Raw genomic sequence first — 15919 nt, 5'->3', positions numbered from 1 at the left:
CATACAGATTCTCTCTGGAAGCATTGACACTTGGAAGTCTAATTTCCACATTAGAATTCATCAAAAACATTGAAGATCATGAATCAAAATCCATGTACACTTTTATTTTATGTTTATCAATCGTATTCGACACGTGTGAATCATTTAATTTGATTCCAACATGGAGATGGAGGTCACAAGGTTTATGTATCTTATCTGGTACTCCCTTAAAATAAAATAACTAGAAGGGCATGGTATATTTTATCCTTTGTTTTGATGAGGTGAAAAATGTTACAACTTACAAATGTCAAATGTTAAATGTAAACAGCTTTCCAGCTACTTCCTTAAATGCTTGGTTGGATTAATGTATAACTGCTAATGAAGAGATTCACATTTTGTGACTTTTACCACTGATCGAAATCGAAGGGTGTCCATCTATATTTTGGGTAGCTCAAAATAGGTAGACTTTCTGGCATACATCTTACTTTTGTGAAGTACTATATTAAATATAGATGAATTGGTCATTCAATTCTACACCTAACTTGGGACACCACTGCATTGGATTGGACCCATTAATGTTCTACTTATCATCGTCTTGTCTTGTTAATTCATTGACATACATAAACTAAGTAGGAGTAGCTCAAAGTGGTGCCATTTCTAATTTTTTATTTGTATATATGATAAATAATTGCACAACACAAAAAATATTACTAATATGAGTATTACTGTTGATGAGATTGTTGTGAATTGTGGTCTTCTTCACCCTCCTGTATGTAAAACGTCAAGCTTAATTACGTATTAGACTGTATCTAGTTTTCAATAGAAACAGTTGAACCATCGTTATACTTGAAGAGGGCAGGGGGCTCTGTGACATCTAATTGGTAATAATAGTTATTAATTGTGAATCCAAATTTGTGTAACTACATTAAGGCAGGTCCATCCCATACTCTTCCGTGATGAGATAGGGTTGGGTTCATCTGCTACAAAATGACGCACATTAAAACATATAGTACTAGTCTAGTAGTATACACTATAAATTCTAATATACTAATAAAAATGTACTAGTAAATACTAGTACATTTGTAACTACTGTGTTTGTTTTACATCATAACTGTTCTTTTGAACCGAATTAACAATTAATCTTGTTAGTGTGAACAAAAATCATTTTGTTATTCGATGGCAAAGATTTATGATAAATGTGTTTTATATCGTAAGAGAATGAAACTTCCAGTTTTTAATGTAGTAATTAATATTATTACATAAACTAAAACTTTATAGGTGAAATATACATATGTTTGCAAACAGTATATTTTTTCGGGTAAGCTACAACATTTGAAACAAAATAGCCGTGGAAGAATCGAGGGTCGTCTAGTTTGGCCCGTCTCGTCACCTTCCTCTCGCTTGGTTCGGCCTGTCTCGTACCTCTGTCTCTGTCATTCTCTTTAGGAGTGTTGAAAGCACTTGAAGATCTCAACTGGAGGAGGAGGGGAATTTTCCACTTGCTTTACAGATAGTAATGACTTCAACTATTATAGCATTAATCTTGTTGAATTTATGGTATGCTGTGGTTCAGCAAGCTTCACTGGATGAAAAAAGGGTACAAACAGAAGGATGCGTCGCCCTTGGCTGATTTCCTAGCTTTCGGGAAGGTCAAGAGCAGGCTAGGCACTTCCTGTGCTTTTGTGACACAAGGATATGGTAGGAACTTTATATTTTTTTTCGTCGTTTTCAATGAGTACAAGAACGAGTAATGTGCAGGTTTAACGGAGAGTTGTGGGCTGTCGACCCTTGGATACCCGGATGAGATGTCCATGGTCGGGTCAACATTCGTTTACACTGAGCTGCGACTGGAGGAGGTCCCCGAGATGGGGTATGACCCTGTCGGGGAGCCTTCTCGTGGGGAGATATGCCTTAAGCCCAAGTCTATGTTTGGCGGCTACTACAAGAACCCGGAATTGACACAGGAAGCAGTGATAGATGGATGGTTCCACACAGGTTTTGTGTTGGATACATATATGTATAGGTCAATTATATGGTTATAAAAGTTATCTGATGTCACACTTTGTTGATGATTCAGGTGACATAGGAGAGATGATGATGCCTAATGGAGTAGTAAAAATCATAGATAGGAAGAAGAATCTGATCAACCTCTCTCTAGGAGAGTATGTTGCTTTGGAGCATCTTGAAAAAGTTTATGGCATTACTCCTATTGCTGAGATGTAAGCCTTCATACTTCGTCTTGAACCCAAGACCTCTACTTTGTAAAAAGGAGGAGAGGTCTTGGGTTCAATCTTATCTTGTGTTAAATTTGTGATTGTCTAAACGTGGAATGGTTGTTCCATCCAGATATGGGTGTTCGGAGATAGATTCAAGTCGATGCTGGTGGCCGTGGTGGTTCCAAATGAAGAAAACACGACGAAATGGGCGCAAAAGAATGGGTACAAAGGGTCGTTTTTAGACCTATGCGTCCTTGATCAGCTCAAGGAGTATATTCTTCTCGAGCTCAAGGCTACGGCTGAGAGAAACAAGGTTAGTCTCGATATTTCAGAACTTTATTAGCAGTGACGTACCCACATAGGAACAAGATCCCAAAAAAAGCCTAATAATTTATTGAGATCTCTTCAAAGTCGCTATAATTATTTATCGATATTTTACTAATACAATTTGGTTTGGTTTTGTTGGATGGAAACAGTTGAGAGGATTTGAGCATATCAAAGGTGTAATTATAGAGCCTCAGCTATTCGAATTGTCTGAAAAGGAATTGGTGAGTGCAACATTGAAGAAAAGGAGAGACAGACTGCTCAAGATGTTCAAGGTAAAAATGCTACATTCATATAAAAATTTGAAATTGAATTATTAAATGAAATCTTAGTATTATACTTACAATATTGTAATTTGCAGGTGGAAATTGACGCTCTTTAAAAAAAATTAAGTGGACCGAAGTCATAAATTTGGAGTACGCAGCCTCTACTATTTATATAAATATTGTTTGCTTCGCTAAATTCCTCATCGATTTGAATTTCAAGATTGTAAACATTGTGATTTTTGAAAAGAGGCCAGCTTTGTTAAATTACGGCATAAAATATTTAACTCACTTAATTTGATATTTCCAATATGAGTCGAATATTATTGTTTCACACAAATCGGAGATGTGCATCCATAACTATTTGCACAAACCAAAGATGTGTAATTGTGTATCCATAACTTAAGACCAATATGAGTTATTTTACTACAAATATATCATTTGTACACCGTATGATCTTTCGTTGCTTGTATAAAGAATCAACCAACAACATTGTGGAATTAATGGTGCCATAAATGATTGTGAAAAATAGTTTGATAAGACAAATAAAAATCTCAATAAATTGAGAATTTAAGAGAGAACTCCATAGAGATAAAACTCATTGTATTAATCTTCAAAGATAATTAATATTGATCAACAACTTTTTATCTACGTATTTAATTAATTAGAAAAGTAAATAAACACTAAAATAACTCAAGGAATTTAAGAAATTCCAACTTAAAAAGGGAAGGAAATTAAACTAATTAATTTCAACCATTTATGCATTAGTGCAGATGGATGCGTTAAAATGACAACACCTTAGTGACACTGTGACATCACGTATCCTGCAATATTATAAATGCTACACTGCAATCTATAGATTGCTGTCTAGAGTATTGGATATTGCAGCCCGAGAAAATTTGCCCTTGAACGATTTTTTTATTGCCACATGGCAGCTGATTATTCGTCCACGTGTACAAATGATTGGCTAGAAATGATGATATGGTGTCACTTTAAGAGGTATTGTCATTTTAACACAAACTTAGTGTAGATATAAATATCCGAAAAATAAAATGTAATATACTTACAATTTTTGATGAGTCAATAACCATAAACATGAAATTAAGAGTTATCAAGTGAACAAAAAGAAAATCACTTTCAATTATTCTTTTTTTATTTCCCTAAAAATCAGTATATATAAACATTCAAATTCATAAAATTTTGGCTCCAAATCAGCACGAGAGGGTTCTCCCTGATTTCAATGCGCACACCAAAATCATTGGCCCCTCTCTTCAGCGCTGCTCGATACCATACCCACACAATTCCGACTGTTACTCTGAATCACAAGATCAATGATTGCGTGCGCAGCGGAAATGTCAGCGACGCACGCAAACTGTTCGACGATTATCCCCACTCGAGAAACACCGTCTCCTGGAACTCCTTGATCAGTGGCTACATCAAATCCCGCCATTTCCAAGAAGCCCACAAGCTGTTCGACGAAATGCCGCACAGAGACGTCGTTTCTTGGAACACCCTGCTTTCCGGCTTCCGCGACGCCCAGAGTCCAGACAAGGCTCTCCACCACTTTCTACGAATGATGGCGAGCGATCGGAGGCCGGATGAGCTCACGTTTGCAGTGCTCATGAGCGCGTTTTTGAATTCGGAGTTCGATGTTCTGGTTCCGCAGCTGCACGGGCTCGTGACCCGTCAAGGGCTTGATTTAAATATCTATCTGGGATCTGCTTTAATGAGGGGATATGTTGGTTTAGCTGATCGCGATGGTTTTCGCAGGGTGTTCGATGAGATCAGAGTGGTCGACGTCGTGCCCTGCAATGTGTTGATCTTAGGCTATATTGAATTTGGGATGATGAATGAAGCTAAGACGGCATTTGATATAATGCCTAAGAGAAATGCCTTTTCTTGGAGCATCATCATTAATGGATTGATGAAGAACAAGATGGTTGATGAAGCAAAGGAAGTTTTTGACAGTTTACATGAAAAAGATGTAGTTTCTTGGACTGCAATGATGAGGGGATGTGCACAGTGTGAGAAGTTTACGGAGGCTCTAGACATGTTTCCTGCAATGATGAGCTCAGGAGTTCGCCCGAATCATTATACCTTTTCGAGTGTCTTTGATGCCTGTGTGGGCTGCTCTTCTCTTGTGATGGGGAGCCAGGCTCACGCGTGTCTATTGAAGCTTGGTATCCCTGTTGATGTGGTCTTGGGGTCATCCCTTCTCGACATGTATGCAAAATGTGGCGACATAGTCGCTGCATTCTGTGTTCGATTCCATGCCAACGAAGAATCTGGTGTCATGGAACTTGATCATTGGAGGCTGTGCAAGGCACGGACTTGCAGATAGGGCGTTGGAGGAGTTCGAGAGGATGATCTTGAGTGGCGTGCTCCCTGATCAGATCTCGTTTATCAATGTTCTATCGGCATGTGTGCATGGGGGGAAGGTAAGAGAAGCTGAAGAGATTTTCTACTCAATACAGGCGAAGTATGGGTTGGAGGCAGATATGGAGCATTATTCGTGTATGGTGGACTTGTATGGTAGGGCGGGTGAGCTAGAGAAGGCTGAAGAGTTGGTTAAGAGGATGCCGTTTGAGCCGGATGTGGTTGTTTGGGGCGCGCTGCTCGGGGCTTGTGGGCTGCATTCTTGTCTAGAAGTTGGTGAGTTCGCAGCAATGGGAATATCTGAAGTGGAAAAAGATCATCCGGCAGTTTACTCGATCCTGTCAAGGATATATGGCGCAAATGGCACTCGAAGCGGTGTGTTTCAGCTGAAGAAGATGATCAGAAAATGGCAAGGAAAGAAACAGAAGGCTGGTAGTTGGATACAATCCAATCTTGGACTAGTTACATGAATTGGTAGAATGCTTTTGATCGTTTTAATATAGGTCTTCAGTCTGGTACCTTCGTACCAAGAAAGTTGAAACATTTTTTTGGGCACTATATTTAAAAATTGATGTTTAAAGGTTAAAATATAGAAAATAAAATATGATTGAGAATAAAATTAATTTGCTAAAAAAGAAACTAACTCAACTAGACAAAGGGAATACTACTAATTAGTTTGGATATGATATATACACCTCGCTGACATTCTTGATCAGGTTATTACTGGACTTTGCAAATGTAGCGTTGAAATTGCAAACTGGATACAAAAGCGAGGTATGATCAAACCAATTAACACGAGCAAAAGCCAATAAATAAAAGCTCTGTTTTATAAAATAATTCAAGTAATTCAAATTCAAGTTTGTGAAGACTAAAAAAGTAACAAACGACCTTAGTTAGTAACGCAGCAAAACGGAGATGTCACACACTTTCTAAACACATTACAACCTTTTCTCCAGCATAGCTCGGACCCTCATTGGCAATCCATAGAGGCGGATAAATCCAGCAGCATCGGCTTGATTGTAGATATCGCTGCTCTCGAACGAAGAAATGTCTTGCCTGTAGAGACTGTTGGGACTTTCCCTGCCAGCTACACTCACAGATCCTTTGTAAAGTTTGAGAGTCACTGAACCAGATGTAGTCTTAGTGATTTCCTTCATGAAAGCATCCATGGATTCGCGAAGAGGATCGAACCACCGACCAGCGTACACTAACTCAGCATACTTGAGGGCAAGAGAGTCCTTGATCTGGATGGTCTCGCGATCTAGTGTTAGGGACTCGAGCTCACGCACTGCAGAGAAGAGGATGGTCCCGCCAGGAGTTTCATAAACCCCACGGCTTTTCATGCCAACAAGTCGATTTTCAACCATGTCTATGCGTCCGACTCCATGCTTCCCACCTAGGTCATTGAGCTCTGCAAGTAGGGAAGCAGGAGATAGTTCCTTCCCATTGACTGAAACTGGCAGACCTTCAACTATACCAATTTTCACGTACCTACAGCGCGGGGCAGGGGAGGGGATAGAGTAATAGAAGTGTGTATTATATGCAGTTCAGAAAGATATAAGAGAAGATGATGAAGAAGAACCATCATTGTGACTTACTCAGGTGTATCAGGTGCGTTTGTTGGGTCCACTGACATCATATACATGTCCTCTTTCGGTTCATTAGCTGGGTCCTCCAAGATATCCCCCTTCATGCACCAAAGGAGCAAGAGCCATTAACTTTTGAGTAAAAAATACTGAATATAACCAAGTTGCTTATCAAGATCAGACATACAGATTTGAATCTGGATCTATGTAACTGAAATAAATATTTCAAAACAACTCACATACGTGTGATGAGTAAGCAATCTTTCTCAAGGTGAATATCCCTTTTAACAGGCAAGCATACAACATAGTTGTTTGATCAGAGTTCTCAAATGAGTAAAGGCTTGTCAGATGCAGGTTCAGTGTCGGAAGGCGTAAAGATCAGAAAAAAATAGAATGATCTTGTTTGTATAGAAATTATACTCTCATGAAACAAAGACAAACTTCAGATGCTTCTTGAGTAGATTACCTCATGGCTGAGATGCCACAGATTCCTGTCTCTGCTGTAGATCGATTTCTTTGTCACTGGAACAGGCACATTATGCTTTTTAGCATATTCAATAGCATCTTCTCTTCCTGTTATTTCCCATTCCCTCCAAGGCGCAACAACATTGAGTTCAGGGTTCAGTGCAAAGAAGGTGAGCTCAAAGCGGACCTACAGTAAATAATAAGGCTCATTACAGTTCCTGATCAACAGTCATGCTTCAACAAAGATCACAACATAGCCAGTGTAGCTATAAAGCATACTTGATCATTTCCTTTCCCAGTACACCCATGAGATACAGCATCGGCTCCAACCTCTTTGGCAGCATCAACCATTGCCTGAATTTATCACAATTGATTAAGTAACTTAATGGGGTAAAGTAACATCAAGAAAGAGAGTTGAGGTAGGGGAAGGGGATGCTAATCGTGACAACATACAAGTACACATATAAATACCATCAACTACAGTCAACATGTTAAAAAATACTATAGTTACATAAAATCGGGAAATAAGGCCTTTTGAAACTGAGAGTATAATTCTCTGTTATAACAAAAGACTGGATTAAGTTTCAAGATAGAATGCGTTAACTTCGTAATAAGAGAAAAAACAACAAATGAAATTACAACTTTTTATTTATTTATTTTTTAAACTGTACCTTTGCAATAACTGGACGAGCCATTGAAGTCCCAAGCAAGTATTTCCTCTCATAGATGGCACCAGCTCGTAAGCAAGGAAAGATAAAATCTTTCACAAATTCCTCCTTTAAATCCTTCACTATCAGTTGGCATGCCCCACTAGCCCTGGCCTTTTGTTCTAAACCATCCAATTCTTGCAGACCCTAACATTGATGGAATTTTATCAAATTAAAGGTTATTACACAGATCAAAACCATCCATCCCAGCCCTTTTTTTGTTCCTCTACATATATTTTATGGAATTCCAACTTTTTTAAGATTACTGAGATTAGTTTTTCACATACTTGACCAACATCTGCAGTGAAGCACACAACCTCACAACCATAGTTCTCCCTGCAATAAAAAAAATAGTGACTTAGACAGAATAAGGATGTTTTGGAAATCAAACCAGATTAAAGTTTCAAACAATCACGGCAAATAAAAGAAACATGGCAAGAAACTCTATAGCAACATACAAATAGGAAATGAAGCAGTGATACAAACTCAAGATAAGAGAGCAATGACATACCTAAGCCAAGGTACAATTACAGATGTGTCTAGACCACCACTGTAAGCCAGTACTACCTTGTTCAACTTTTTACGCAAAACCTTACTATCGGCACCACTAGAAGTTGACAACTCCTTGTCACTAGCCAAAACTGCTTTGATAGCTGCATCCACATTCATAGTTGGCTTTCACATCTTATAAACCACGCATGCAATTTCTTTCTAATAAAATATGCACATAAATCATTTTTAAGGATTTCCAGTACCATGATTTTCACGAACTGGTCCAAATTTAGCTAGGGTTTGGGAGATTGAAAGGCCGTGAAACTCGCTGGCTTTTACTCCTACCTGCCATCATAAATAAAGAAAAAAAATTCCTTAGATAACCACCTATCTTGCCATACAAAAGTGGATTAACTGAATCGGATTGCCAAAAACACCTGCTCTTGTGAGGCCATTCGCCGACTGCAGTGAACTTTGTCATAAGTTCTACATGAATCTACATTTTCAAAAAATCAACCACAATTATTAGTGTTTTTATTGCTTAGCAGGTTTTCTAAACGCAGACATATCAATATCAAACACTACCTATTTTCAAACCACTGAAAAGATTGGTGGAAGAACATGAAGATACCGCGTGAATCTGAGCCATGGCAATCCGGTGCAATGCAAGACGAAATCTTGTCTCTGAAAATCTGGGAATTAGGCATTTCAGTAATAAACGATGCGAGAGAGCCGCTCACATTAAGGAATACAGCATCAAATGCTACTGAATCGAGCGATTTGAATCCAATCAGCATAAAAACAAATACTAGTATAAAAAGGTTCATCAGAAAGGGATTGATACAGGTAAACTAAAGTTCATTTCCAGAAAAAGGAATACCAAAAGGTAAAAAAGAACAAACCACAAAACTAAACCGAGTCAACAACTGAGAGGCAATAGATGAATGATATTCTGGAAGCATGAACCCTAATAAATTTGCAAAAAAGGATGATGATTACCGGCGTTGAAGAAACGGCGGCTGAAGTAGACAGTGAGCGAGTATGACTAAGCTTAGTGGTGACTAAACAATAATTTTACTGATATTTAAACTGGGCCTAAAAGATTCTTTTACTCAAACTGGGCCCATTAGAATCTTCGGCCCAAGCAAGTTTCCTATTTTAAAAAATTACTATTGAAAATTGAAATTGAAATTGAAATTGAAAATATATAAATAGGGGAGTACATAGTACCGACTTCACTGAATATTAGTTATCCAGGGGAAAAAATCGTATAATGGAAAATCTCTAGCATTAGAATCTTATTGCCATTATTTTTCACTTGTTCAATTTTTCTGGCGCAAATGCACTTCAACCATTAAAGGACAAATATTTCCATACATTTGTACATTTTTTATTTTACCTTCACATGGCCTTTAAAGTTCCTATTAATTTGGCTATCCCATAAGTAATGGGATCTCCTGCTGTGCAAAATGCCACGGCAGGGGGTGCTGTGGTGATCTACACCACAAATTAATTTCCTCTATTTGTATTATTATTTTTCATGTAAAAAATCAATGGTTAGATTCACCACAGCACCCCGTGGCATTTTGCACAGCAGGGGATCCCATCCCATATCATAACATGTATTGATAATATAAAATTAAATAATGATCACCGCTTCCTCCCATATCTAAGTCTATGAAGTTGGAGATATTACATCAACGTCAGAACATCACTTCTCCCCCTCTAACAAGATACCTCATACTCTCGTATAGCTATTTTATGAGCATCATTTCCTCAATTCTCAAAAATTTAAAAGTTCGCATGTGCCTAGTGGGTCTGAGATGCTTTTATACACTAGGAAGAAGTCATTTTATCTTTGGGGACACTACTTCAATCTGTGAGCACTAGCCAAAGCGTAATTTGACTTACGAAAATAGGATTTTCCCTGACTTGACCTATAGTTTAGTTTGGTTATGTTAATGTGTTGATTGTAATTTTCGTTTCACTTGTATTTGTTTTGCTCTTCGGCTGTAATAGTTAGAGGATCTTCCTAACGGACAAATTACGCCCAGACTAGTGCTCATAGATTAGCGTAGTTTCCCCAAAGATAAAATGACTTTATCCTAGTGGATAGAAGTACGTCAAACCCAATAGGCACCGGCGAACTTTTGAGGTTTTTGAGAATTGAGGAGATGATGCTCTTAAAGTAGCTATGTGAGAATACAAGGGATCTAGCATAGAGAGGGAGAAGAGAAGTTGTGATGTTCATATGAAATCTCTTTCAACCTCCACACATTTATAGACTTAGATATGGAATGAAGTAGTGATCATTCTTGATTTCTCTTTCATTTCACTTCCAACATGTATGATAGAAAGTATAGAAATCATAAAAAAAAACTAAAAGAAGTATAGAAACATCTTTGTTTTTTCTTCAGAAACATCGAAGTAGTCATCTTAGAATGCCTCTTTCAAGTTGATGTTTTAGTGATATTTTGGATTTTAGTTCTTCCAACTAGCTTTAAAAAATGATCACTCCCAACTCTTACTATTGCGTACCACTAGTAATGAGTATTTTTTTTAAATGAACAACCTCACATGATACTACCATGCAATCAAAGGAGACATGCATATAGGGATACAAGGGGACAATAACTTTTAAACTACTCCAAAGTTTATCAATTATAAAGCATTACAACTCTTTTACCACAAGGAGGTATAAATTCCAGCATATCCATACAAACAAGATATATTTTAAGGTTTCTTCAATCTTAAAATACAATTGAAGCTCTCACATCTATAATGCTCTTCTCCATTCTCTCTCATCAGAGTTAAGTGGGACTTCACTTCTTACTTCGACTTTCATCCTTTGCATTCTCCCTCTTCTTATACAGTTTTTCCAGCTGCCGCTTTGCCTCGCAGTTGGGGAAGTTTGAGAGATCATAGTAATGCGGTGCAATGTCAACCAACCTGTAACATTACATTTGACACGGGTTAAAAATTAAAATAAAAATAATCCAGCAAGATACTAAAAACTGAAGCATAATTCATCACAACAGCACGACAGGATTATCTGCAGTTCACAACAACAATTGGAACAGTTAACACCCACAACAAATACTTTATGATGATAGTAGTAACAAGTTGTTAATCAACCACCAACAGGAACATGTCCGATCAGGGGATTCGTACATATAGAAACGTCAAACAGGTAAGCTATGCATCCATTTAGATAAGCAAACACGAAACATACAACCCATCCACACAAAAATATGTCAAGGAAAAGGAAGCATAAAATTAAGCAGATATTTTCCTTATAGCAAATCTAATTTGAGACAGTGACATGAAAGCAACTTATAGCAAATACTATGATAATATGCAACCAAAGGAGACAATGACATGCATATATTTTGCACACAGTAAGCTATCTACAGATTCAACAGCATGAGTCGGTGTAGAACAAAGAGGCATGGAGATATTGAAGAATTACACAACACTATAACAGACAAGTTTCATGTTAAGAGGGACCCAAAACTAACCATTCACCACGAATATCTGTCACGGTACGAATGAAATTCCTACTTGTGAGAACATATTCATTATATATAACCCACTCCGGTTTATGATCCAGGCAATTTGAAGGGTGCAGGTGAACAACCTGCCAAGACAAACAATTCATTACACATTGATAAAGTGATACGACAATGGAAACATGATGAAACATACAAATTGTAGCAACTACATACTTGGTTGTCTTTCACAGTAAGATAGTGGCCAGTGCGCTCTAAATGGGCAACCTGCATGAAGTATCCAGCAAGCATAGCCTTCCTGATATTGACATAGTAGTCACGGCTGTTAAAATCTGTGCTACAGAGCTTCAAATTGAATCTGGCCATGATCCTAGCTAGCTGCTGTCTAACATTGTCCGCTGATTTTAGAGCCCTATGATTGACAAAGTTCTCGTAGCACCATTGTGGATCTTCCTCTGAAATCATTAAAGGTTACGGGTAAAGATTAGCATCCATATACTCAATTATAAAGGGAGAAAATGAGAGATGCTGAGAATATTACTTACTATTTTGTTTGTAAGCGTGATACACATTCAACAGTGTGAGATGATCTCCGTCAATGTGACCAAAACGAGCTTTTGCTTCATCAGCAGCTTTTTGAGCATCCCTAGGCCGGACGAAGCAGTTGGGTACTAGAGAAAAAATTGGTTATCACAGAGGAGGCCCACGGTAGGTCAGATGTATAGAGGCGAGACGACACCATTTGCTTGATGAGAGAATACTGAGTAACTGCAACTATCTGCATCAGCACTTGCTTAGAAATCCTTGGTACATGCCAAGGAGGCATGAGACCCAGACAAGGGATGCTGATGACAACCTAAACAGACACCCAGATATCAATAACATACACAAATGCATCAGCAGTTGTGTATGAAATCAATATCTGAAGTTGCAACAGACAGAAGGCAATCTGTGTGTGCAAGACCACTTAAGCATGAACTTCACACAGCGTGAAGTATGCCAGACAAACAATCTACTCTTGTAGATATGCGACGACATAGACGACAAAAAGAAAAAACTGTAAATAAGCATACCTGAAAGCATTGCAGACACTGAGAGGATCTCATTTGAACAATTGAATTCTGAACTAACAACCAGCATCTTCGACATCTGAGGATCCAATGGAAACTCACTCATTATCTCACCCAACTTGGTCAGGTTCCCATCATCATCAAGGGCTCCCAAGTAATTCAAGACCTCCAATGCTCTCATAAGTGTCTCAGGAGCTGGTGGGTCCATAAAATCAAAATGGACCAGATCATCTATTCCCAACTTCTTCAAAGTCAAAACGGTATTTGCAAGATTTGACCTTAATATCTCGGGATATGTCTGCGGTACAAGGTCGTTATGAAAACTCCTTTCTGTGTACAGTCTAAAGCACTTGCCAGGCTGTGTTCTTCCAGCACGCCCAGATCGTTGATGGGCACTAGCCTTTGATATAGGAGATACCAAGAGAGATTCAACACGAATTCGAGGATTATAAACTTTTTGTTTTGCAAACCCAGGGTCTATGACATAAACTATGCCATCAATTGTAAGAGATGTTTCAGCAATATTGGTAGAAATAACAATCTTTCTTCCTGCGGGGCCACCCTCCCTTGCCGGTGGTGGAGCAGCTTCAAAAATCTTCTGCTGCATTGCTGGAGGAAGTGTAGAGTACAAAGGGACTATTTTCACCGGTCCAACTTGATCCCCATTATTGGCTATTTCCTTCGCAATTTTCTTACAAGCATCTTCAATTTCTTCTTCACCGGTAAGGAAGACAAGAATGTCACCAGGAGGTTCACACAAGTGTATCTGACACACAGTCTTTATAGCTGCTTCAAGGTAATCTCTCTCAGGCTCCTGGGTATAGAAAATCTCCACAGGGTGCAGTCTCCCAGGAACTTTCATTAGTGGTGCACCAAAGAAGTAACCTTGAAACTTCTCCGCCTCAAGAGTAGCACTCATGACAACTAGTTTAAGGTCAGGCCTATTTTTCAACACCTCCTTGAGAAGCCCAAATAAGACATCTGTTGCCAAAGTCCTCTCATGGGCCTCATCAAGAATTATCACTTTGTACCTCTCTAGGAGTGGGTCGGTCATGGCTTCTCTCAAAAGCATACCATCTGTCAAGTACCTGCAGTGTACGAAAAACATATGGATCTATTACACAGAAAACAAACTCCAGAAATTTCCAATTGATTATGAAAGAGTATGCATACTTCAAAACAGTTCGAGCACTGCTGCAATCCTCGAAACGAATACTATAACCTACTTCTTCACCAATAGCCACATCCATCTCTTCAGCAACTCTCCTTGAAACAGACATAGCAGCCACCCTCCGAGGCTGAGTACATCCGACCATGTACTTTTTGCGCTTATCAGCTGACTCTAGCTCTATGGCATCCAGCACAAACTGAGGAATCTGTAAAAGATAAAAATCAAAATTTAGCTTTCTAACTAGATTTTCATTGAATAAAATAACTTTTCTATTCACGGAATTAAATCAAGAAATTAATATTACAATCAAAATTCAAAACTTCGTAACACGGAAATACAAACCAGTTAGCTCAACATTAAAGGTGAATGCAATAACTAAGCCTAGCTAGTCAATATATAAAAATAAAAACACATAGAAATGCGTTCTTAACGGCTGTGCCGACTGCACAACAAATTAATTAAGTCGAGCGCATGAACACCAACCTGAGTCGTTTTACCACTACCGGTTTCACCGACAAGGATAAGCGTCTGATTAGCTCTAAGAACCTGCAAAAACTCATCCTTCTGGTGCCACACGGGCAGAGTCTTCCTCTTCTCCAAAATCTCATAATATCTCTGCGAATAAGGCTTAGAGTTCCATTTATTAATCGTGGAGGGCAGCGCCGCCGCGGCCATTCTGTCGCTGCCGTTGGCCCTGGGAAATTTCCTCGGCACGGCGGTCTCGTCCACTACGTCAAATAGACTCACCTTCCTCTTTCTCTCTGTGCCCATCTACCTCTCTAATCCGACGGCGACACGATTGACGGTCGAATTGGGAAAAATCGAAAGCTAATCTCCAGAGCCTAAAGATGGAAAACCCTAGAGAGAAGGTGAGTGTAATTAGGGTTTGTGGATGTGTGTATCTGCACTTATACTGAAACAGGGATAGCCAACAAACTAACCGACTTTTTCAATAATTGGGCCCAAGCCCAAAATTAACCAATCACTCAATTCTCTAAGGCCTGCAAATTATGCTTAAAAATATGCACGCCAGGAACACAGACCCACGCGCACATAGTGGGCTTGATGTATGATTTATTCCCTCTATCGTCCAATACTTGTCACTAATTTTTTTATTGTTCAAATAATATTTATTATAATTATACTTTTATTTTCCTCTGTTCCAATTAAACTTAAACATTTCTTTTTGAGCATAAAGATATTAATAAATTGTGTTAAATAAGTTAAAAGAAGAGAAAATAAAGTAATCCATTAGATAAGCGATAAACTCGGATTTTAACTGTTTTATTGGACATTAAACATGATCATTTGTGTGCTTTCATTGCATTATCTTAGAGTTTATGTCCATATTTCACTATAAAGGTGCTTTGATGAGTTTATCTAGTGTTTGAAGTTAAAATAGGTAAAAAGGGTCAAAATGAACCAAGCCGTGACTGGGGTCTGATTCAAACGTTAATCTGCCTATCAAGATGGGGTCCAATTCCTATTTTGAGAGTACCATTGTCTTCATCATCGAAAGAGCTTCGCGTGGATACCTCACACGCCCCAATCGGAGTTCGGATGAAAGAGATATGGCCGATCTACGAAAGCCGCGCGGCCTGCCGGGAGCTACCCGGCCGGGTGGATTTTATGTGCAATAATTCCACCCAGCCGGGTCCGTCTGACTGACGTTTTTTAGCCTAGACGCGATTTTTTCTGAAGGAAAAATAAGAGAGATAAGCTAGGGCAACGAAAATTCATTCTTTCCCAGCCGCAAAAACA

The 15919-nt window shown here is 38.6% G+C and overlaps 2 protein-coding genes and 2 pseudogenes across 8 annotated transcripts; 2 read left to right on the top strand and 2 right to left on the bottom strand.

Annotated features, from left to right (window-relative positions):
- Window positions 1-1293: 1293 nt before the first annotated feature.
- On the top strand, window positions 1294-2928 carry LOC121745664 (annotated as a pseudogene).
- Window positions 2929-3913: 985 nt separating this feature from the next.
- On the top strand, window positions 3914-5685 carry LOC121743683 (annotated as a pseudogene).
- Window positions 5686-5967: 282 nt separating this feature from the next.
- On the bottom strand, window positions 5968-9457 carry LOC121744997 (argininosuccinate synthase, chloroplastic-like). 7 transcript variants are annotated; one of them, XM_042138732.1, is made up of 11 exons: window positions 9408-9457; window positions 9040-9092; window positions 8846-8904; window positions 8672-8753; window positions 8428-8569; window positions 8204-8252; window positions 7881-8063; window positions 7489-7563; window positions 7211-7396; window positions 6757-6845; window positions 5968-6649 (listed from the first exon to the last, which is right to left on the bottom strand). In XM_042138732.1, exons 3-11 carry the CDS (start codon window positions 8861-8863, stop codon window positions 6097-6099), a joined length of 1377 nt encoding a protein of 458 aa, XP_041994666.1. In that variant the 5' UTR covers window positions 8864-8904; window positions 9040-9092; window positions 9408-9457; the 3' UTR covers window positions 5968-6096. The 7 variants fall into 7 exon arrangements, with proteins under 7 accessions (XP_041994666.1, XP_041994664.1, XP_041994660.1 ...); XM_042138730.1 differs by having other exon boundaries at window positions 8994-9092; window positions 9408-9452; XM_042138726.1 differs by having other exon boundaries at window positions 9040-9174; window positions 9408-9442.
- A 1582-nt stretch (window positions 9458-11039) lies between these two features.
- On the bottom strand, window positions 11040-15044 carry LOC121744861 (probable pre-mRNA-splicing factor ATP-dependent RNA helicase DEAH2). The gene is made up of 7 exons (XM_042138536.1): window positions 14642-15044; window positions 14161-14363; window positions 12991-14075; window positions 12463-12588; window positions 12134-12372; window positions 11927-12045; window positions 11040-11357 (listed from the first exon to the last, which is right to left on the bottom strand). The coding sequence occupies exons 1-7, from the start codon at window positions 14927-14929 to the stop codon at window positions 11231-11233; spliced, it is 2187 nt and encodes a 728-aa protein (XP_041994470.1). The 5' UTR covers window positions 14930-15044; the 3' UTR covers window positions 11040-11230.
- Window positions 15045-15919: the final 875 nt, after the last annotated feature.

Source organism: Salvia splendens, chromosome 8, assembly GCF_004379255.2.
Source record: "Salvia splendens isolate huo1 chromosome 8, SspV2, whole genome shotgun sequence".
NCBI classification, from domain to species: Eukaryota; Viridiplantae; Streptophyta; class Magnoliopsida; order Lamiales; family Lamiaceae; genus Salvia; species Salvia splendens.
The sequence above is the reverse complement of the archived record's forward strand: the minus strand, read 5'-3'. Positions and strand labels throughout refer to the sequence as shown.